We start from the raw sequence: 25,175 nt of genomic DNA on the forward strand, positions 1-25,175 counted from the left end.
TTCTTTTCTTTTTTTTTTCCCACCCATGTAGCAGAGATCAGCCACAGCTGCATTACAGAAGCCAGCATGTCCATGACAGATTAGATGCTGCTAAGAGGAAAGCAACAGCTTCCTCAGGTCCTGATAGTGAATTCCACCGCTGTAGCATTACTGTCAAATAATACAGGTCTGGCACATCACTGAGATTACCTTCTGAAAGTTACATTTGTAATACAGCCTTCCTTACTTTTCTGGCCCTAATATTTGTTTCTGACAAAATCAAAACAAACAACAGAAAAGCCAAAGCCTAACCAGATACAGATTTTTCCCTTTCCCATCTTACACATTATGTATGTCTTACTTCTACATGACGTAAAACATACAAAGGCTGTATTTCTGCTAATAGCTCCTACAGACCCGAATGAAGTTCCACTACCCAGGAGACAGGATTCCATTTACCAAAAAAACCCCACAAACAACCTATAATCTGACCCCACCTAACCAAGTTATTATTAACCAAGTTTGACACCACCTAATCAAGAGTCTACAAAAGTCAAGAAAAACCCCTCTCATTAGCCTAATACTCTTTGGATCTAGTCCCAGCCTAGATGAATACTTAGAAATACAATGGATGCATATAGTCCTATCAAAATCAGTGAAACACTGCATACTTAAGAAAATATCTATTAATTAATAACTTTAAGAGCTTTTCTAGACAAGAGCTTTGTTCTACTAATATTAAAGTACGAGAATTTTAACTGGCTTCAACCACAGTGCTGTAGTCACAGCTAAAGGAAAACTTCTCCAATGACAGTGTGAAAAGTATTTTCATGCAAGTGTGCCTTTGTAATTTAAAAAAAAAAAATCAAGTGGAAAAATCTCTGTTCTTGCTCCTAACGAACACTTATTTATACTGAGCTCACACAACAAGCTATTTATGAAGGAAAACACATTATACTGTATTTGACAGTTATAATGCTATAAACTTTCATCTAGACCAAGCTCACATTAAAAAACCTTTTAAGTGTCACTAAAAAGGCGCAAGAAAGCCATATCTACTATTTTCTTATTAAGTCAGTACCACATCAACTAAAAACCTGGAGAACAATAAACATATTTGAAATACAGGCTGTTACACCTCAAACTCGGCATTACAAATACTGAAAGCTGTATTCATAACCCTCTGCACACCTCGTTATCGCAGCACAGCTGTGGGGACAGGCAGCTCACAGATAAAATATGTATCATTATGAATAAAAGTGTCAGATCGTTCAATAATTATTAGTCAAACAAAGCAGTACAGAAGAACTGCTGAAATTCCTTCATAAATTGGCCACCCACGGTTTTCCCTCCTTTGTGAAAGAGCCCCCTTTAAAATGCACAACCTTGGGGTGGAAATCCACAGCACTTTAAAGGTTTCTATCTTCAGGGTGTCAATCACACACAACATGGATTTTTTTTTTGCCCAGTCCACCCCCAAACAGGCTTATTGTACAGACAGACATATGGCATATGGATGGCTGCAGGAACATAGGCAGGAGCGAGGGACAAGGAAGCTGCAGCTGCTGGGACTGTGGCTGCGATGGCCATGAAGCCACGCACCTTCCACGCAGGCCCACGCCGTGGACCCTGTGAGGGCTGATGTTCTGGTACCTCCCTGGCTCATCCCACCTAGGGAATCATGCCGAGATAGCACCATTTTAAAAGGTCCCTCAAAAGCTGCAACAGTCTCATCTCTTTAGTTCACTACCAGCTTCAGCTGAGTCTGAATCAGTGGTGTGATGGTAAACTGTTTATTATTTCTCTACCAAGGCTCATTTTTAGTACCTTCTACCAGAGGAGGCCCACGCAGAGAAGGCACATCCAGCAATTTCTGCAAAGGAGCTTGACACAGACAGGGTCAGATAAAGCAGCTGTCACTAGGGACCACAAAAGACTGACAAGGAAGGATAAAGGACCAGAGCAGAAAGCATGACAGGCATCTCCGAGCGCACTAGATAAGAGTCATTCTCAAGCCATGCAAGTTAAGAGTCCATGGGGAAGGAAAAACAAACAAAAGCTAGTCCCAGACTACACACAGCTTCTAAGATGCCTGTATTTTTGCTCCCTGATCTTCTGATTGCCTTCATCAAGAAATGCTTTTCTTTGCTTCATGTGCAGGTATATGAAAAATTACATCTATCTTCATCTTAGGTGCTGCCTGCAGGCAAGAAGTGAGACTTACACAGTTCCCTCATCTTCCAGAGTGACTTCTCACACCCACCTTAAGTACTCATTTGTATAGTAAATCTAACAGGAGCCAAAGCAGAGGCAGAGCTGCATTCTTTAACAAGAACTCCCACACCAGAGACTTTGGTTTTGAAGCACCAAAGTTTCTTCCTACTGAGAACATAACCATATAATTTGAATTCTCAAGCTATTCACTATAGCATGGCACAGAAATAAGAAGTGCGATGTAATTACAAAAAAACCCCATGTATAATCATTAAATGTGAGTGCATACCTTCCCTGATAGCGGTAAATGGGGTTCCTTCCTCTTCTTGTAATCTAATCACCTTCAATGCCACTAGCTTTCCATTTACCCTGAAAGGGAAAGAGGGAAGGGGAAGGAGAAATAAAAAACAAAATTAAAGCAGAAACAGTATTTCTCATAATAGAAGTTATTTCCCATCATGTACTTATTCAATTTCTTCCTGTCAATGCCAGTGATTCATTTATAGCACTGTAAGAAACACTTCATAGCTTCCATAATGTCCTTTATATTTTCACACTCAGATGCAATCCAAGAAATGATCTCAGTTTTCTGTGAGTCAGTCTGTTTTCTTTCTATCACAGCACTAAACTGAAGCTTTGTTAAGAAGTATCACATTGTAAAATATGGTTTTAAAGTATCTGTCCTTTATTTGATCAAATTGTTCAAAGAAAAAGGCATATTATTTTCATCAATCACCCCACTTGCAGTATATCCATATTTATACCAATTGCCTCCTTCCCACTGCATCACACCCATAATTATCACCCTCAAAAAGCTATGGAAGTTTGAGATGGGAAATATTTTTTAGGTCATTCTGGCGATTTCCTGTTAGGGCAGGATTGTTCTAAGATACATTCTTGACTACATGGCTCACGCTAGTGTTAAATTATAATGACTCTCATTTATAAGATAAAAAAATTTTCTGCTCCAAGGGACAAAACTTCACAACAGGTCACTCTAGTTTCAAATCTATTTGGCTGGTTTCACTTCTAGCATTCAAAATTTTACCACACGTGAATCACACTCAAGGCCTTGCAAAAAAATCCAGTTGGTTCAGCTTATCCAAATTAAATCTCACAAAAACTGAATGAAAGATAAAAACTGGTATCGATTACCCTCCTCAAGAACAAACTCATACTCTGAAACTTTAACAGACTCCCCATGTATGACAAGCAACAGTGAGCACAGATAACCAAAAAGGCATAATGCAGTTGCAAAAAAAATATTACTATTACTATTGTTATTATTATTATTATTATTGCAATTTCTTTCTGTAAAAGCAAAATTAGCCTTTACAGCCACAAAGCCCAAGGAAGCTTTCACACTCCTGTAGTCATGGAGGCAATTCCCTGTTGTACTGGGCCCTAGAAGATGCATTCATTTTTCTAAGCAAGATGATACAAACACCTACCAAGTCTGAATTCATCTTCTCCCTCAGGCTTTTAATTTTCGTAGTCAGATGACTTCAGTGACAGGATGGCTACCATCTTGTTTCTTCTGATTACTCTTTTACAATTGCCAGAATCTCATTAGCCCTATACACAGTATTGCATAATGACTCTGAGCAACTTAAGAAAACCTGGTTATCAAAAGATGGTTTATTCATCACCTTCCAACTACTCATAATACTTCAGACTGGCACCAGTTCAAGTCTCAGGCTGCTAGTCACTGTTGAAAGGTAATTATCAGCTTAACCCTACTGGATTATCTGGATTTGTCCTTACATATATTTTTGTTTAGATTTAAACAGGACTTCTGGCATCAAAAGAAGATAAGCCTTGCCCCAGGTGACTTAATGTGTCATGCACAGACAGGAGAACAAACCATGTTAAAAGCAGAAGTAGAAAGACTGATGGCAGACATGTAGTTCATACACGTGTAGTTTTCAATTCCTCCATCAACACACCACCCTATCTATCATGTACATATAAATAAGTTAGACACCTGGATAACATGATTATTTTACAATAGATAAAATAACTGTGCAGGAGGAATTTAAATAGGAAAAGCAAGATCATTTTGCAGATCAAGAACAGGACAGATGCTGTGTTCAGAGAAGGCAATGCAGAATACAACGGAAAAAAGCAGATCAAGGAGGTACTAAGGAAATAGGAATGTGAAGTCTCTTGCCAGAGAGACAGGCGAATAGCATGCAACATTGTGTAGACTATGTTCTTTTTAATCTGAAGTTCTACATTCCATTGATTCATTAAGAGTAATAAATAACACAAACAGCAACAGTATGGAACTGATTTTGAAGAATCCACAATTAAACACAGTAGGTGGGCTGTGCTATTTAGTTATCACTGCCACTTTGTCACTGGTACCTGTCATCATCTTGATAGACATCATAGCTACTCTTAATACTATCGAAATGATCAAACTAATCTCAAGTAGCGTTCCTCTGGGATTTCATTCTCCCCTTTAGTTTTATTTATCTCCAATATATCAATCTATAACTTCTAGAATAAAACAGCCTCCTTATTCTCATTTACTATTCAGTCATTAAAACCTTTTTTTCAGCCCATTTTCTATAAGCAGGAGTGTATAAATCTGCAGATGTGAGAAATGATGAAGTATCATCAATTAAGAGAGATGGGTGTGTATATTCACATCCTTTAACTATTCTCCCACTGATGCAATCTCAGGATGCAGTTAGATGATGCTGCACAGATGAGCTAAGGGCTACCTTAGGGTATAGCCTTCCCCTTGCTAAACCCCAGCCACACACTCCTGCTGCTGCCTTGTATTTGCTGTCATTCCTGCTAGACCCTACAGTGAGACTGCTTAGGGAGCTTAAATAGGAGAAGACTGGCCTTTCCAAAAAACTAAATCATATTTTTTAAAATGATAAATCATTTTTCACATTTTAAAAGCAAAAACCACTAGAAAATATATGAGAAGAAGAATTGGGACCACCTCTTGACAAGAAACAAGCTATGGGATCAAGCCAGCTATGTCATGAAATTATGCCCTGAATCTTGTGATGACATGCCAAGATAATGTGGCAATTTCCTTAGAAACAACATTGAAAAAGAGAGACCTGGAGAAAATTACCTCTGCAACCTAACAGAACTTGTCTTTGCAGTCTTCGGTAGCAATCAGATAAGGTTAGCACAATTCCTCCCAGATATTACTTCACATTTGTCTTCCACAACTTTCAAAGCATACTCAGTATTTTCATTATTTTCAAATACAAGTAGAAAAACTGACAGGGGGAAAGCCTTTTAGACAGCGAAAAGGCAACACTGCTGCCCCTGTTAATATCTAGGATTCATTAAACCACCCCTCTTGCTCACTGTCCAAAGTAAACAATTTCACAGCTTCTCAAAACAATACACTTAAGTAGGTCAAGGATTTCACTTACCATCTTATGTCCATCCTGTCAACTGCCTCATTAGTTTCTATTAAGGACAATATTGATTATAAAATTCCTATTTTCTAACTTACAAGCTGTCCTCCTTCCTAAACTAACTCGCTCTCTCCTTCTCTCATCCAAAAATCTTCAGAGAAAGGACAGAAGTCCTGAAGCCTCTCTAATTATCACACAAAACTACTTTACTTTAGGCAAACCAGCAGCAGCTGATGGACAGTTTTCCAATTTATGGTAATTCAGCATTTTAATGTTACATAATCTCTTCTAATAAATTCCTGATTGTCCTGGTTTCGGCTGGGGTAGAGTTGATTTCCTTCCTAGTGGCTGGTGTAGTGCTGTGTTTTGGGTTTTAGTATGAGAATAATATTGATAACACGCTGATGTTTTGGCTGTTGCTAAGCGGTATTTACACTGGTCAAGGACTTTTTTCAGCTCCCCATGCTCTGCCAGGTGCCCAAGAAGCTGGGAGGGGACACAGCCAGGATTGTTGATCCAAACTGACCAAAGGGCTATTCCATACCATATGACATCATGCTCAGTATATAAAGCTGGGGAAGCAGAAGGAAGGGGGGGACATTCGGAGTGATGGTGTTTGTCTTCCCAAGTAACCATTACGCGTGAGGGAGCCCTGCTTTCCTGGAGATGGCTGAACACCTGCCTGTCCATGGGAAGTAGTGAATTAATTCCTTGCTTCGCTTTGCTCACGCGCACAGCTTTTGCTTTCCCTATTAAACTGTCCTTATCTCAACCCACGAGTGTTCTCACTTTTACTCTTCCGATTCTCTTCCCCATCCCACTGGGGGGGGGGGGGGGGGAAGTGAGAGAGCGGCTGCGTGGTGCTTAGTTGCCGTCTGGGGCTAAACCATGACACTGATTTTATATGCAATGTAGGCAAAAGAAAAATGAGTCCAAATTGTTTTATGTGGCACATAGTAAAAGCCTGCATATTATAAAAAATACAAATGAGCCAGATATTACAAAAAATGCTAATATAATGTGTCATTTTGCCTTTTATAAAACAGCACATATCAGCATTACCAAAATAAATACATTTATAAAAATGACCATTTATGAGAAAGTAGAGAAGATTAGAAATTATTTAATGCTTTAATGCATCATTAAGAACATATAATACTGATGAATGTAAAGTGACTTACTGGCTTCACTGGGGATAATGCTGACGATGCCATGCAGAGAACAAAAGAGTACAATAACACTATTTTCTCAAGTTCTTCAGTTATATTTAGACGCCATAAATGTTCTAAACATAACAAATTTAAAAGAGTCAATTCACATAAAATCTGCCACTCTGATTTCAATCTCTTTATTTAATACACAGTTTTACCACTGGCTGGAGTTGAAGCTGAGTTCATAACACAAGCAAGTGCTAAGCCTGGGAACATTTCTGCGAAGAAAAATCAGTAGATGGTATTGGGAAAATGTTCTTACTTGTGATACACAATTCAAAAAACTAATTTCTATGAAAAAAAGTAACTTTCAATTGTTAAATATTCATTTACACAACAAGTTCAAAGTTTGATGATCAAGTTTGATGATGATCAAACCCTGAGAATATCTAATTAGATCTACTCTGTAGTGATATTAGTGTCACAAACAGACGTCTAAAACTCCAAACAGACCATGCTGGCCTAATGAAACCAGGCTCTGCCAGAATTTTCATTTGAAGAAACATGACAGAGGCAAATTCACTGTAGGTTTAGTCCCCTCTGATTATTCTACCAACGAGTAACTAATTCCACATTGAGGGAAACACTGCTTTTAATCATTATCATAAAAGACAGTTCAGTGTAAACATGGTTTATATTATATTTCTCTTACTGAAAAGGACTTACGTTTGTAGTTTACAAAAACCACTCACAGTCCTGCTAAAGCTCTATGGTACAAATACTCAAGGGACTAATACAGCCCCTCAATTTCTCTTTTTGGTTCCCATCATCTTTTTGACTCCCACCATCAAAAGTTACCTTGTCTTAGAAGAAGCCAGTGGATTAAAGATACTTCACAATGGTGATGTTTATTAGGGCTGAAAAATAGAAGATCAAAGAGTTCCGAAAGAGATGAAGGATTGTGCTGGTTTTGGCTGGGTAGAGTTAATTTTCTTTATAGTAGCTAGTAAGGGGCTATGTTTTGGATTTGTGCTGAAAACAGTGTTGATAACACAGGGATGTTTTCGCTACTGCTGAGCAGTGCTTACACAGAGTCAAGGCCTTTTCTGCTTCTCACACCACCCCACCAGCGAGTAGGCTGGGGGTGCACAAGAAGTTGGGAGGGGACACGGCTGGGACAGCTGACCCCAACTGACCAAAGGGCTATTCCATACCATATGACGTCATGCTCAGTATATAAAGCTGGGGAAGAAAGAGGAAGGGGAGGGACATTCGGAGTGATGGCGTTTTGTCTTCCCAAGTAACCATTACGCGTGATGGAGCCCTGCTTTCCTGGAGATGGCTGAACACCTGCCTGCCCATGGGAAGCAGTGAATGAATTCCTTGTTTGGCTTTGCTTGCGTGCGCGGCTTTTGCTGTACCTATTAAAGTGTCTTTATCTCAACCCACGAGTTTTCTCACTTTTACTCTTCCAATTGTCTCCCCCATCCCACCAGGGGGGAGTGAGCAAGCGGCTGTGTGGTGCTTAGTTGCCGACTGGGGCTAAACCACAACAGTAAAGTGGCCTCTTACAACTCTGCATGCAGACAGTCACAGGGGATCTTCTGAGAGATGCCATTTCACAACTAACTGGAAAATACATTGGTGCATAATGGCATTTAGTTGGCAAATTACTTTAGCGTTTGCTCTATCATTCCAATCATGCATATATGTGTCAGTGCCAATAAATTACTATCCAATAACTTTTAGCACTTGTATTCAATATAACTATGTTCTATCCTAGTTTTTCTATCACATTTTCCTGTGCAATCCTGGGTAAGTAATACAATAGATTTTCTTTCCTCAGTTTCGCACCCTGCCATGAGAGATAATAATGCTAAGTCACCCCTGTAAACTGCTTTGCAGGTTGAAGCACAGCATATATAGTGTAATGTTCTCTTTATATATACAACAATAGAGGAAAAATCTCCCAATATTTCTTTTAAATACTGAGAAATTTGCTCAGTAAGTGATCAATATAATCAATGATTCATCTTCTAGTTCGAACCTTAGTAACTTATTTTAGTACTTACACCACTTTAATAATTTTTTCCACCATTTGGTGTTTAGTTCAACATCTATTTATCATTAGTTTTGCACCTAATTCAACTTGAAGTTATTGTTTTTATTAAAGATTTACAATGCTAGAGATTTTTTTAAAAGCATCTATGTATCTACACACTTTATAAACTCATGTCATGACTTTAAAATGTATAGTAAAAAGCAGCCTACAAAAATCAGTTAAGCACATCAGTTAAAAAAAAGAGGGGGGGAAAAAGATGAAAAAAAAAATTGGGAAGCTCTAGTAGGTAACCATAAAGTGCCTTTTCAAAATCCATGAATATATATTCATTTTCCAGCCATCTGGTATCCTCAGATGAAAAGAGTTTAATTTGTAGATGAACACTGTTTTCACACAATTTGCAAGAAATAAAAGGTTCAGAAAGTTTAGGTAACTAAGGCAACATGAACCAGAGCAATTTTGAAATATTCAGTCTAAATAAATTGGCCAAAACATGAAGAAAATATTATCTGTGAACTGGACTGTTGCACATGAAACATCAGGGAGCATGTGAACGCAACACCTCACATGGCATGGAGTAAAGCTAGGAGAATGACTAAAAAGCGACAGCATGACAGACAAAACCATGGCAAGTTCTTCAGGCCATCCGAAGCCTATGGCACTTGCATAGATTCCACATAAAACAAAAGAAAAGACAATGCAAGAGTCACGGAGGTTTCATGACAAGTAAAAGAAATTCTGCAACTTAAAAAAAAAGTCAGAACAGCAATTAGCCCTGTCAGTCATCCTCAGTGAAGGTTTCAGCATCATAAAAATCAAAATACTTAAGTCATCCTTTTTCTTGTGAGCAGCCATCCGCAAACATATATATATGATGGTCTGCTATATATTTGTAATGCATACTACAATACATCATGCCAACAACAAATACAGGTAGTTCCCACTGATCATTCAAATATTCCCTGATGCCCCAAGAATAACATCGCATGGAAACCACAGCTGATGCAGAGCATGGTGCCTGCCCTCCTAAGCACAATTTCTCTCTAAGATCCGCTCTTTATACCATAAACTCGGTATTGAGTTTCAGGTGAATAGTAAAAGGTATTGCTTTTGATGGAGATAAATGTAAAAAGCCCTAGCTACCTGAAAAAATACCTTTTATCTTTGGGTACATGTTGGAATCACCTTGAACACAAAAAATTCAGATTTCAAACAGAAATAGGAGAGGTACCTCGACTGAAGGACTGCCCTACACCCCTGCAGCCTTCGAGCTCTCGTTGACAGCATCAACTTCTACTGTGCTCTGCTCAGTACTCTGCCAGTTTCTCATATTAATACTTAAAAGGAATAGGGATCAGAATTTATTAGGACAAGGATTTTATTAGGGATGAGTTGAAATGATGTAATTTTGTGGCAGGGAAATTAGACAAAAACATGTTGATTGAGCTCTCTGTTACAAATTCTACACATTTTTGCAATACTTTGAGCACATGCAACTTAGCAAAGGTGCCAAAAAAAGTAAAGGTACACTAAAAATCACATGGACAAACAAGAAGGAGATCAAGATCACAGCAGTGCAGAAGCAGTGGAGATACCATTCGCTTGCCTCTCAAAACAGAGACACATGCTGTGCAAGCAGCAGTCACAGATCACATTACTTTAACCGAGGTAATCTTTTTTAATTCTTTGCCTTGAAGGGCAATTGAACACAGTGGGAGGAGAGGAGAGAAACCATGCCAACTCATAATATTGCCAAAAGCACAGGTTTTTCCCTTAAGTGCAATATGCAGAGTTCCCAGTGCGGGGATGCAAGGCCTCCACACTGCTTCGCAAGGGGCTCTGGTTGGCAGCAGCTCCCCCGTGCTGTCACCAGCATCATCTCCAGACTCTCATAACTCACATCAACATTTATGTACCACAGATCAAGCCAGATCCCATTGCTGTACGTTCAGGTACATTTACAATCAAGGAGGGAAGAAGGTCACTGGCAGCAGGAAGATACACGTGTCGATACACACAGACAGCACTTCAGCTCAACCACAAAATAAAATTATACAAGACTTCAAAAGGCACCTACTGCCTTGCACCTATTGCATGTCAAATGTTCACTGTGTTAGTCAATTGAACTTGCATCATTTTTTACAGTATTATCAGTAAATTACTAGGCCTACTTCTCAAAAATTTTACATTAAAAAAGCAGAAATCAGTTCAAAGTGATCTGAATTTCATGCAGTAAGCAGCCTCTTGGGATTTTATACAACAAAGTAACATGTGAGAATCTAACCTGAACGAAAGCAGAGAATCAACATGCCAAGATGAGTTTCATTATGCATGCCTGATGTGCAACACGTGAAATCAAACGTATTTGCCTATTGATACAACCATCAGCCAGAAACAAATGGCTGCTTGGCTATTTCTCCAATAAACAAAAAAGCCCAGCCTAAGAGAATACTGCTTCACTTTCCCCAATAACACAGTCCTGTTCACTCTGCTGCTTCCTCACTCCAGGGAATCATTTTTATCTGACTACAAAAAGAGAAATCCATCATCCAGTAGGAGGAATTAGCCCACTTCATTTCACTTTCCTGGGATACTGCCACAAATACTCAAATAGACAGAAAAGTAATGGGTTTGATAGGGAGGCAAGGGCTTGGTACCACTGAGCCTGCTCCAAGTTGTAAAAAGCCAGGCTTGCCCTGAAAGCAACTTACTGCACACATTACTTTAAATTTTAGGAAAGAAATGGATGATTTGGTGTCTTTGGAGGCAGGTATGTATCTTTTAGTCTTTTCAAATAGTAAGCTAGGGTCCTCAATTTTTTATTCCATCGTTATGATCAGCAGGGGAAATAATTTAAAAGGATGAAATACATCTCAGGTAATGCATTTTTTAAAAAAAAACAAACCCCACTACTCACCACGTGCAGCTGGTCATAAATATTAAGCACAATAATTCTGAGTACAAAGTGTCATTCAAACCAGCTCAATCTGGTCTTAAATTCTCCATCTTCCACTACAGTTAAGGACACATCTCAGAAACATTTTGGCAAAATAAGAAAGCCAAGCATTAGAGTTGGTTGAGAATTAGGGATTCTCAAACATTTTGACCAAAATGCACTTGTTGTGCAAGTATTACCAGCTTTTCCAAATACACATCATGTCTACGTTCTGCGGTGTGCCATGAGGGCTTAACCCTTCAGCAGTCAAAACTGGGCACATGCCAAAACAAACAGTCCTCTTCTGACCCGTTTTGCTCATTTTTCTTCCCACTGAGCCTGTAGCCAGGGGAACACAGTGATGCGTATCATAGTCTCACCCTATGTACCAACATCAGGTGCTAGAAAAAAAATTTCTCTATCTATTCCTGTATCTTTTTAGATATAAAGCTATAAACAGTCAGAGTCAATCTGCCAGAAAAGCAGCAGCATAGGCTCTCATGGAATGGCCGGAGCCAACGCTGGCCCATCCATTCACCCCCCCCGTCCATCTGTCTTCCCCAATACTATGTCATAGCAGTGATGCTCTCTCTTCTTTGGGGATATCATCTGTGCCAGATACTCAGCTTCTCATGGGGACAGAAGAGGTAACAGGGCCACATTACCTCAACCAACAACTCCTTCAGAAATAGCAGATAGTCCCTGTGGTGTTCCCTTGCTCTTAAGGAATAACCTCCTCCTCCTGTGAAGGAGTTCAACTGTTTCCCTAGTTCAAGAAACAGAAGTCTGGATTGGAGGTGCTGAATCTGGACTGTGCTATGTAATATGGGAATTATTCGATTCTCAGCGGGAAAAAAAGTAAGCCAAACAAAATTAAGCAGGTGAAGGAATATTACTATAACATTAGGAATATTCTCTACATATGCATCCTTATCCACACTGTAGTTACACACAATTTTTTCACAATCATTTCAAAGACCTCGCAAAAGATGTTAAGAAGCAGCAGAATGAAGTTATATATAACTGTTATAATTCACACTACTTATTCAGAGCTTGCTATTTATAATGGAGAATGCAGAGAGCCCAGTAATTTCAACTTATTATTCAGCTACCATTAAAATCATTGAAGTATTTCTTACAGATCTGCAGTTAGCTCTACTAAAACAAATGAATATTTCCAACCAATCTACATTTCGTAACATGTTCACAAACCACCTCTGAATGAAATAGCTTCAGGGAAGCGCTTTGCTTTGTTTTTAACTTTCAGTCTGTTCCACTGATTGACGGGACATCTAGCAGCCCTGTTGCCTTAATTCAATCTTTTTGAAAGCCAAGGCATATGGGGTAACTATCACCAGATACGTGCTGTGATTTTTAAAGGGTTTTAGTAATAAGGCACAAGCTGAAATCTATATGGTTTTCTCATATTACATAGAACCCAGTAAAAACCTTACATATGTATAATGTCTGGAACTTATGGTGATGCATAACTGAACCATTAACAATACATTTGACTGCATTTTCTTGAAGAAAGCTGCCAGTGAAAGACGATACATGCACCGGCATGGCAGATGTGTAAATACTTCTTTTACATTTAGAACATGTTTTTATTCATATTGGCTGTCATTATGCTCATCAATCTCAAAGCTACTGAGAGATGAGGACACCCCTCATTCTGATTTATTACAAAAACTCAGTGAAAAAAATAATTTTCAGTACCTACCTAACTTAATGACCCTGGAAAATGTTAACATGTATTTCCTTGTTTCAGTAGTTATTCTGTCCCATGACTGTCATGATATTATCTCTGCTGAGAATGATAAGTTGCCTCATCTATCATTCACTAGACAAAGTTTTTAAATAAAGATATTGCACATACCAAATCCCTCTCTCAGAACTGCTTTATTATTATTAAAAATTTGATTACGAAAACTCGATTAAATATATGAACTTGCAGAAGACACTCTGCTTGATGAAAGCTAAATCTCAACTGAAGCATTAGCTCAAGAAGTATATTTTAAGTGTGTTTACTGAGTTATTTTATATGATATAGAAGCACTTAGAGCATTGGGGATGATAAAGTTGCAACAAAGAATGTTAAAGTGGCTGAAAACAATAAATATTTGACATGTATACAGTAGATTATTTTGAGGTGGAGTAGTTGCAACGATTGTAAATAAACTTTTGTAAACAAACTCAACTTACAGCAGTCCAAAATTACGTTCATTCCCTTCATGTTATTTTATCCAAGCTTTTTAATAATGACAAACAAAAGCCTAACAAACTCATTGCATATACTCAGCACTGCTCTCAGAACATCAGAGAAATCTACTTGACAGTATATTGTACTCTTACCCCTAAAGATTAAATATCTTACATTTAATTTGGTATGCATATTGAGAAAGTAGTACAACATTGAAGTACAAACAAAACATCAGATTAACAAAATGGGATCTCATCTTGTTCTGATGTGAAGGTAATATGTTACCTATGCAATACGGTCTCAGCCTCTTTCACTAGAGCACATGGCAGTCAGTAGCAGTCTGCATTCATTCATAGGGATCTATGTACAAGTGCAGCAACATCAGTTAATACCTTCTGGTTATCTTCTTTTACACACAAAACTAAATGAAAAAAACCACCACTTACTTGCTTTTCCCTTTGTATACTGTAGCATAGGAACCTTCCCCCAGTTTTTCCAGTTTTTCATATGAGTCTGCTTTTCCAAACTTGGGGCTTGTAGGCTAAACAAAACAAAAAAAGATGACCTTTCAGCATATATTGCACCCGCAACATTAACTGCTTTGATTCAGCCTTTAGAGAGCAAATGTCATTATCAAAATTCATAACCTGCAGGTTTTCAGCAGCCAACAATAAAAAAAAAAAAATTAACAGCAGAGCTAATGAAACAATATAATGGTCTACTCAAACAAACATCACTCAACACCCCAGATGGTGGTTGCCGATATCAACCATATACTTACATCACTGGAATTATCAAAAGGATTTTGTTCTTAATCAAAGAGACATTGCTGGTTTATTTTTTACATATATCACTTCATACAGGGAAAAAGATCAGTAACAACTAAAACAGCTTATCTTCGTTAAGAGATCTAAGCAGTCTTAATCTGCCCTACAAAATCAGATTAAAAGAGCTGCTTTTTTTAAATTATTTTTTAGACTAAAGCCCACCCCACTACATCAACCATTGTTCAGATCGCGGTCAAAATACTACAGGAAAGCACATTTAAAGAGAGTACCTTGTTTCTGAATTATATTTACAGTCCTCAGATTATGGTTATAATTACACTGTACTTTTAGTAGCAGGTACATGCAGCATAGTTGAATAAAATCCTGTAGCCTTAATATCTGCAGCCTAAGTGAGAGGTCTACAACTGAACCAAGCTAAGCACTGATTCTTGCTCAAAGGGCCCAATAGCTCAGCTGGCCTTTGCAACAGACTGGTACTTGCCCCACTCCTAACAGAGAACACCACAGCGCTGCAAAACCAGAAATTCACCTGACATGAAAATGATTCATTTGGAAAGATTATATTAAAAAATTCACAGAGAGGGAGAGAGAGAGAGAGATTATGAGGAATAGTATTGTATAAATTACTTTTCTAGATTTTTATTCTATGAAACAATGGTATTCCAAAGGATGCAATATAATATCTAACTTGTACAAAAAGAAGTACTTGGAAGCATTGCAGATAAGCATTTTTGTACACAACTTTCTGATGAACTTCTTGGAAAATGTTTGAGTTTTTTGAAGTGTATCCCATTTTCCCAAATTTCCTCACCTTCCAGTTGTCTGGAAGGAAAGGGCTTTTTATTTTCCCTCCAAGACCAGAAGGACACTGCAAAAAACTGACCTGCAGCTGCCCTTAGCATTATGTACTTATATTTCAGGCTGCAGTGCTCAGATGTCCTGTACATAAACCAACCAAAAGAGTATAGAGCAGAAATTTTGGAGGGTGAGCACTGATGCTCAAATCAGATGCAGGGCCTGATTCGTTAGTACTGTGGTTATAACGTTACAAACAAAAGTAGCCAAGCAAATCCAGCATGTTTAGGGTTGAATTCAACTGGGAGACTCTAAGCCATGCACAGCTGCACACAGTGTACGCTCACATTTAGGATCTTACGCCTGATTTATAAAGTGTACTCAAGCTTTAGGTTTTTTGAAAGGAGACAAACATTACAGTGCAGGACACATCTGTGTGTAAATTCCTTTAAAACCATGGTCAAAACTTTTAAAACAACTGAGCCCAAAAATTACTTCTATTTAAACAGACAAGAGCATGCCAGGTAAGATGACTTGGTACCTCATACCTGTCCGCTACACTCATTTAACCATTAGCCAGAAAATACAAAAATTCTCTTTACTCAACAATTCTACATTTGTCCTAAGATATAATTCTGGCACTTTGGCATATACACTGCTTTTTTGAGACTAAAATCCCAGCTTTCTATTGAATGGTATCAGGATATACACAGGTATGTTTGCAAAATTGAGCCCTTTCATCTCCCTCCAATACACAGAACGACCTACTATTTTGCTATCCAATTCCTAAATATGAATAGACTGAGGAAAATATGTCATATGGGAAACCTCAGATCTCTTTCCTGTTACATTATTTGGACCACTTCATTATAGATAAGGCAGTAATATTCTCAGCTCCCAATCTGTGCTTAAAAAGGCATTCTGCCTGGTTAGAAACAAATTTTTTTTTTTTTTTAATCAAAGTTTTATTACAGATGTCACTAATAGATGTGACTAAAATATTTATTCAAGTAGCTTTTTCATTTAAAGTATCCAATTATGGACTAATGCAATATTACAAAACTGTAGAAAAAAAGTGTTTAGATGTTTAAGTGTCTCCCATATAATGAAGAGGGATAGCAAAGTATTTCTCAAATTGCAGGCTGCAGTGAACACACAGTGAGCAGCTTTGTTTGGAGTAGAAATGCTGCCCCAGTTAACAGTAAATGGTTCACTGTTGGTTTCCTCATAGGGCAAGGAAGAAAAAGGACAGACTTTATACATGTGTTTCACACCCATTTCTATTTTCACACTGAGATTCACTTTTATTTTATACCACTGGAAACCATAATATAAAGGTCACAACAACTTGTAATGCATTAAGATCTTGATAGGAAACAGGCTGCCTTTAATCCATTACCACACAGTAAATCATCAACAGTAATTATTCCTACAACCTCAGTCTCATTTCTCTATACTCCAGCTGCCAGAAGCACAGATTTAAGGTCATGCCTTTTGACTCATTCTCCTCCTGGAAGCTGCTGCATCCTCACTGAGAACGAGCAACACGCTAAAAGCTTGCATTGGCGGGACCAGGAGGAGAGTTCACTCCTGATTGTACAAAAGAGGTGCTGGTTGCAACTCTCTTGTCCTCAGGGGCAACTCCACGCAGTGCCCCAGGGCTCAGCTGCTGACCTGCCACCCTCCCCAGGCAGCCTGAATCTCTTGTCCGGTGCCTGCTCATGCTAGGTAGGAGCAAGCCAGAAACAACCAGAAAACAACCAGCAACTCCGTTGCTACCGCCTGTCCCATATGCAGTAAAACCACGTGGCTGATATCCTCCTCTTTCCTGGCTACAGCACCTCCACAGTGGAGCTCAGCTCTATTCCAATTGGATCACTACATGGGATTGCCCATGTTCTCACACACTACTAGATCTCCCTTTGTGAAAATGGACATTATTTTTCCTTGCATTTGTAATCTTAAAAGGCTTACAATTTTTGAAGGTATCTGGTGTAGAAAAGCACTTCAGAGGATTTTACCAAAAAAATTTAAATAAATTCTGAGGCAGCAGAAGACTTTGCAAACTAATTTGCATGACATTTCTTAATGAAACACCAAGACAGATCTCACTGAGCACATGCAATTACTTTAGAAAATGAAGGAACAAATTTACCATTTCCCCAGAATTTTCTCAAATTTTTTTTAAATGGAGCCTCACACATTAATTCAAACTTATAATCACAAATTGCTCATAAAGGTAAGAAGTTCACACACTTCTCACCTTTCCTTTTATTTCTGGATTATAAAGGAGGTGAAGACTGACTGGGATAATGCAAAAATACGAAACTTTCCAAAACTTAAGTTTTAAGCTTAAAGGGATCTAAATAAAGGGCTATGGAAGGGATCTAAATAATATGAGGTTCCATGTGACTGATGAAAATTGTAACCATTTCAGCCTACTTTATTATTACACTTTCCCTTTCATATAGTTATTTTTTCAGCTTCATGGCTATGAATTTTGTTATTCAGATTTCTCCACATTAGTTTATCTTTTTCAACCATTTCTGTTAAAAAAATATGCCTTGTTACAGCAAGATTATGGTACCTTTTTTTTTTTTTAACAAATGCTAATATTAAAATCAAATGCAGAAAATTCACTTTTAAGTATAATTTCTTCTTTTAAAGTATTTTATTCCTTCTGGTAAAATATATTGGAATACATATACACAGAGATTTGTGTTTTTTGAGTCACAAGAGTCCCATATTCTGCCTAGGATGTGATTGACTGAAATACACATAGCGAGTGAGACATATCCATAGCACGTCAGTTGTACAGTGCTTGCATCAGCCACCGACATATCTCACAAGCAGCAGACTCACAAGAAGTTCCCCTATGTTTTAGAAAGCTGGTGCAATCCTCCAATTTGACCCAGACAAGATTTCACAACAGAAAAGAGTACTAATTTTAGTTGAAATTCAGCTAATTTTAGCTAATTTTAGCTGAATTAACATATTTTGATAAATGTTTGTTCAAAGCTACTTTTTGAACATCTAACATTACAATGCTTCTACCACTATTAATTTGCCTTTCTTACTCCTCCTTACTGCTTTTTAACCCTCTAAAACACTGACATAGAATCATAGAATTGTTTAGGTTGGAAAAGACCTTTAAGATCATCAAGTCCAACCATTAACCTAGCACTGACAAGTCCACCACTAAACCATGTCCCTAAGCACCTCATCCAAACGTCTTTTAAATACTTCCAGGGATGGTGACTCCACCACTTCTCTGGGCAGCCTTTTCCAATGCTTGATAACCCTTTCAGTGAAGTAAAATTTCCTAATATCCAGTCTGAACCTCCCCTGGCGCAACTTGAGGCCATCTCCTCTTGCCCTATCGCTTGTTACCTGGGAGAAGAGACCGACCCCCACCTCACTGCAACCTCCTTTCAGGTAGTTGTAGAGAGCAATAAGGTCTCCCCTGAGCCTCCTTTTCTCCAGGCTAAACAACCCCAGTTCCCTCAGCTGCTCCTCATCAGATTTGTGCTCCAGACCCTTCACCAGCTTCGTTGCCCCTCTCTGGACATGCTCCAGCACCTCAATGTCTCTCTTGTAGTCCAGCACCCTAAATGTCTCTCCCAAAACTGAACACAGTATTCGAGGTGCAGCCTCACCAGTGCCCAGTACAGGTGGGCAATCACTTCCCTAGTCCTGCTGGCCACACTGTTCCTGATACAAGCCAGGATGCCATTGGCCTTCTTGGCCACCTGGACACACTGCCGGTTCATATTGATCCGGTTCTCGACCAAAATACGTCATGATGTAATGTGACTGTGATAAATGGACAATCTTTGCCATGTCTAAAAACTGGTTGTTTACTGAATGTGTAAAATTTTTGTTTAGTTAATTAAAGCCTTCAAATATTTTCTATGAAAATTTTATCATGATTTGTTGGATATTAGCCAAAAGGAGACCTCCTCCCTATAGCCACACAGACTTGTATATACTGAACATCAGTGGGACTACTTCGGCATAAAGAAGCCTATTGCTCAGTGTTAGAGCTTTATGTTTGCTACAAAAAAAGAACTTTCAAAGCTAAGAAAAAAATAAAACACAGGTGTATGTGTGACCAAGCTTGAACTATTTAATGGACAAAAAGTTAAATAGGCAGTAAACAACCAGTCAGCAAGAAATTGATACCACTGGAAAATCACTGAAAAGTGAATTTTCATGCTAGGGAGAAATCTTCCAGAGAACTCAAATAGGAAAGATAGAAGAATTACTAAAACAGAAGGGAGTGAAGGTCCTCATGCCTCTGAATAACTGAACATAGTCCCAAGTCACTGTGAAGGCACAGGTTGCGGTGGATCATGTTATCCCCAAGAGGACATTGGCAACTGGAGTGCAGAATAGTGCACGTCTTTCCCTTCAGAAACCCACCGGGAGTTTTAATTGTTTGCCTTTATGCTTCACTTTCCTTGAAAATAATTTCTATTAAGGTAGTTTTCTTCTTATTAGCCTACATTTTTCCCAGTGCAAGATTAGTCTAAGAGCACTACTGAGCACAAGGAGTGAGCATCTTTAGCAGGACAGCTTACAGTAACCAATATTAGATATTTTTTCCCCTCTGGTTAAGGAAATACAGATCATAGTAACAAGGATAGAAAGAGTATGCCAAAATGTTGAATACAGAAATAGAAGAAGCTAGTATTTCAAACTGACATGAGAGTATTAAAAATAACAGAGAGAAAAAGAAATGAGAGGAAACTGTCTCTTCTGACCAGTTCATTTCAAATAGCCATTTCATTGATATAGACTGCAGGAGGGATAACAGGTTTAATCCAAGATCTTGCAGTATGAGTCCTTGCACTACATTGCCATGTGAATACCTCTCTTTCTCGGAAATTTTCAAAATCTATGTCGTAAAGAAAGCTTTAATGGAAAATTACACTGACAATCACCTGACTATTCTTATAGAAGCTGTGTGGGTTATGTTCTCATGCAGTTTTCATAACTGCAAAACAGCTTGTGAATGTCACACTTAACCAGCACACTCCCGAGCCTAAGTTTTAAATAGACCTTTTTTTTTTTTTTAAACTGCAGGATATTAAACTTCAATATAAAATTATCCTCAAGGGAAAAATACTATGTTCACAGTACCACTGTAAATTATTGAGAATCAAAACTAAAGGTCTGTTTCATTATATGTCTCCAAAGAAAGAAATTCATTGCTAGAAAGACTTGAAAGTAAAAGGTAGGCCAAGAGGCCTAACTGAGATTAAATCACAAGAACTGAACTTTGTTGTTTTTTTTTTTAACCTATCTGTATTTTGTCTTCTTTGACACAATGGTAAAGCTTCTTTTACAAAATCCTATGCAAGTTTCACAGTAATTAGTCCCCTTTCTTAAGGTTTCATCTTATGTACAGTAACAGGTCAATTTGATCACATTTTTTTCTTTCTTTTTTAAACCTTGCAAGTTGGACTGTTTTCCAGGGCAATGTTCAAGGGATACAAAGATGTTCAAGAATCCAAACCAAGCAATAATCTGAGCTGTAACTCTATCTGATCCCATCCTGTTGCTGGCATCTTTCTAACCCTTTAACACATAGCCATAAATTAAGAGCAACCTGAGCAGGAGCAACCATAGAGTTCTTTGTAAAAGGGCAGGATGCCGTTTTTAAAGATGTTTACTTGTTCTCCAGACTATTAAAGCACAGGAGCTGGACCAACTGCCACATTTTATCTGCCTTATCATCTAGAGAGTATCCTCCAGGTCAATGATTATTAAAGCTTCCCTTGTGCCAGAAAAGAAAAATCTGCTCTCTACACTGAACTCTGAAATTATTCTACCTCAATAAAAAGTATCGACCAGGAAGGATGCAGTTACCCTAGTAATTAATAGGTTCCTAAAACTGGAGAAGGTTGCATACACCTGAAGAGGAAGACAGGCGAGAACAGCACACCAAGTGTTTAGACAGACAGAAATGATGCCTAACTTTTAGCCAAAAATCTGACTTTAGTGTCCGCTTTAAAGTTAGATTTCTTATGCAGCCGATTTACAAGTTAATAGGATCAGTCCATGCTTTTTGCTTGCACTTTTTTGGAGGAAAGTTGCATATAACAGGACTGAAAATTAACAGAAGTTACAGAAACAGAAGAGAGACTGCTCTGCCAAAAAGAGTGCAGAGTCAATGCAGTAAAGCATTGCTTATCGAATTATTTTTATCTGAATTAATTTTTTACATTTATGTGAGTTGGTAGAAGATTAGTGTTTTGCTGCATTTAGTGTTTAAAAAGTAACTGAAAGGTAGTACATATACCTTAGCATGACATTTGAATTCATTGCCATGGATCTTGAGCCTTTCAAAGAGAACAAACTGATGTGTATCATTACATAAATAAATCTTGACCAGATGGCTAGCTTATAAAACTTGCAATATTCTATTTACATACTGTGCAAAAGTACTATTTTAGTGTATAAAATGTGTACACTGAATACAATAAAACTTCACCTTGCACTGGAGAAAAATAAATAAGGCCACATGCCTGAAGAGCATGGATCTCAAATACAACTTTCAGAGAATTAGAGTCAGATCATCTTCCAAAGCCAGTGTTATTTTGGGAAGAGTGGCATGTGTTTGGTTTTGAGTTGTGCTTTTTTTATTTTGTCCAGTTTATTTTGTAGTTTTACTGTTTCTTCAGTTAGGGAGAAAAGAAAAGCAAGTTTCTTCCCTTGGTAGGCAAAAGACTCAGCAAAAGATTTTTAGAAAGATAGATATAGACAAATAGATAAGTACACACAACTATAGCTACACATTTATAATATATATACATGTATATATACACATATATATTGTTTTGGGCTGGATCAGAGCAAAGGTTTGTCGAGCCAAGTTCCCTCCTTCTAACAGTGCCCAACAGGTGATGCACACGTAGGCAAACACCTATTTCACTACCTCCAAGGTGAATATTATCCATTATTCTGATGTGATAAAAGGATAAGTCTGTTCTGCTGGAAATTTCATTCCATAATAACATCCAATTTCAATCAGCTTAAACAGTTTGGAAATCACACTCATAGGTGTTTTCTTATGTTTAAAAGAAGGGGGAAAGAAAATGCAGTGCAATGTGACTGTTTTACATAATGAGTATATAAATGTCAGGTGGAAAGACTCTAAGTGTAAAAATTAAGTTTGTCTTATAAGAACAAAAAAATAATATGCTACCTTCTGTCTGTATGCTACTGCACTAATTAACAACACAGGATTTCTACCGGGTTGCAACGAAGTGCAACATTAACTGCAGAAAATTACTTCATGTTCAAGAGCAAGTGATCTCTTTTCCAAGTGACAATCTGTGGGCGGGAACACGGAGTTCCAGCTTCCCCCAACCTGTGTGTGTGTCATCTTTCTCATCACAAGGTGCAGAGCATTTTGAAGGTATGGAAAACACAAAATGGGTAACATGCTACCTGTGAGTATTATTTGGTGATCTTCACCAAACACTGAAGCAGAGAGCTGATAAAGCTTCTGAAACTGATCAAAAAAGAAGTTAATGCCCCAGGGCATTATAAACAAGGTCTTTCAGGTCGCGTATTGAAAAATGTTATTTCTGAGACAAATAAAGAACTTTCACCTGAGCAGAGGCAGTGATATAGAGACTGCAAGCCCCATCCATGTACCTTCTGTAAGACATCACTTCCCCACCTGATGGCTACAGAGGACTTTAAAAGATGAAAGGGAAGAGACTAAACGGAAGCCTATCTCTAATTCAGTTCCTCTACTAATCAAGCGTAGAAAATGCAAATTGAAGGTACCATAAATCTATCAGAGTATCTTAAAATAAAGCTTACCAAAAGCAGAGCCAAAACAGAAACACAACTACACAACTGTAGTCAGTGTGACCCAGAGGGCATAGCATGCTCAAGAACATTTACAGAAACCAAAATGCACATTCAGACTGGTATAATCTATACAGCAGACGAATTTCCAGAGAATCAAGTTATAACTCAATACGGGAGAATATGTAGCAGTCCTCTGACAAGGGAGAAAAAGAAGTAATGATCAGAAGAGGAAGTAGCAAGGGCATCTGCTATACAACATCAGGACTAGGAAAAAAAAAGAAACTCAAAACCCTTCAAGTGTAATTCAAAACCAGAGAATGACAAATTCCTGCAACTAACCACATAGACATATGCTCAATGAAATGGGCATCGGAACATCTCCTGCCTGAGGCAATGTATTCAGTCTCTGGGGGAAGGGGGGCGGCTTGATCGTATCTCTGCCTTGCACATCTGAACTTAGGTCTGCCAGGCAGGACCAGGTGTGACCTGCGATCAGCAGAGGGCTACCACCACCTCTTGCTGTGAAGTTCTGCTCTTCCGCTTCATTGACATGACCATTGACATTATTCCACAACTTATTCCTTGCCAGGTGCTCTTCGGATCACTCCTTGTGAGGAAGAGTCAAAAATAACCAATAATGCCTCCAAGCAGAAGGAAGAACTGAGTTCACTGAAGAGAGCTATAAAAATCAGGGAGAATTACAGTAAGTTGAGAAATGAGAACTGTATTTCAGGAAATTCCTATGCACCTACTTTAACACGAGACGTCCCCAGCAAGTCTGTGTGAGTCAGCGTAGGAGAAGATTACCAAAAGCGTACATTTAGCTAGAGCTCTAACCAGCAGCATACTGGAAGATGAAGCATTAACATCATTTACATAAGAAAATACTGGGATCATAGGAGATTGCATGGACGCAGTAGAGTACCAGCCCTCTGGAAAAGAACAAGTTGCCAATAACGCAGTCTCAAAAAAAGTCTGCTTCAAAATTTGGGAAGCAAAGGAAATAAAACCCTTCAGTTTTAATAGAAAAGTAGTACATAAGGCATTAACAGAAATTAGTAATAGTTTCTAAGAGGAATGAGATAAGAACAGCAGAGATGGGGAGAGTTAGTACCACAAAAAAACTTAAGGAAAGACTTTCAAAAAAAGTCATTTAAATTGACAGGTGTGGTGCCAAACAATAATCAGGCATCATGCACACGTAAACACGGTGCAAACCGTTCCATCCATCCTTAATGATTGTAAAAGTTTTATGGTAAGAACTCCTTGTTATGAACTCATCTGGAACACATCGAAGACATCTTTGGCAGCAGCTATATAATGCCAGGCGATTATGAAAAAGCAAATTTCTTTTTGCTACAGATGGTTACATTTTAAAATGTAACCTTTTCTAAAAAGGACAGTCCTCTTGAGGCATGACATCCGTTGAATTCACATGAGTTAAACAAAGCTCATCTACAGAAAATGAATCTCTGTCATTTCTTCTTAGAAGTTTGACAGAATTCAGTCAGACTTCTGTAGGGAGGACAGAAGACGTCCAGAAGATAGAGCAAAACAAAAAAGAAAGAAAAGAACAAAGAAAAGGCAATCCACCTTTTGAATTATTTTACGCCAACTAAGATTTGAAGTGTTACATCCATTCTGCTTAGATCTGTAGTCTTCAACTCAAAGGTCACATTATTATGGATTTTTCTTGCCAAAGCATAACAGAAATAGTTTTTCAATAATTCTGAAGGTCTTTGGGGGGGAAATCTGTTCTGGGCATTATTCATAAAAGATATGACATTTTATTTATCTAGTTTCTTTCAAAATACTTGAGAACAAAACAA

General features: G+C 38.2%; 1 protein-coding gene across 4 annotated transcripts in view; it reads right to left on the reverse strand.

The window, feature by feature from the left end:
• CDK14 (cyclin dependent kinase 14) overlaps positions 1-25,175 on the reverse strand; it is a 354,521-nt gene that overhangs the window by 241,733 nt on the left and 87,613 nt on the right. For all 4 annotated transcript variants that reach the window (XR_012041197.1, XM_072854293.1, XM_072854295.1 and 1 more), the window contains exons 4-5: positions 14,383-14,477; positions 2,483-2,562 (exon numbers count right to left, since the gene is read on the reverse strand). Coding sequence is in view for 3 of the 4 variants with exons in the window: in XM_072854293.1 (XP_072710394.1) it covers positions 2,483-2,562; positions 14,383-14,477 (175 nt within the window). In the remaining variant the exon portion in view is untranslated. The remainder of the gene's footprint in view (positions 1-2,482; positions 2,563-14,382; positions 14,478-25,175) is intronic.

This window comes from Ciconia boyciana, chromosome 2 (genome assembly GCF_034638445.1).
Source record: "Ciconia boyciana chromosome 2, ASM3463844v1, whole genome shotgun sequence".
Taxonomy (NCBI): Eukaryota; Metazoa; Chordata; class Aves; order Ciconiiformes; family Ciconiidae; genus Ciconia; species Ciconia boyciana.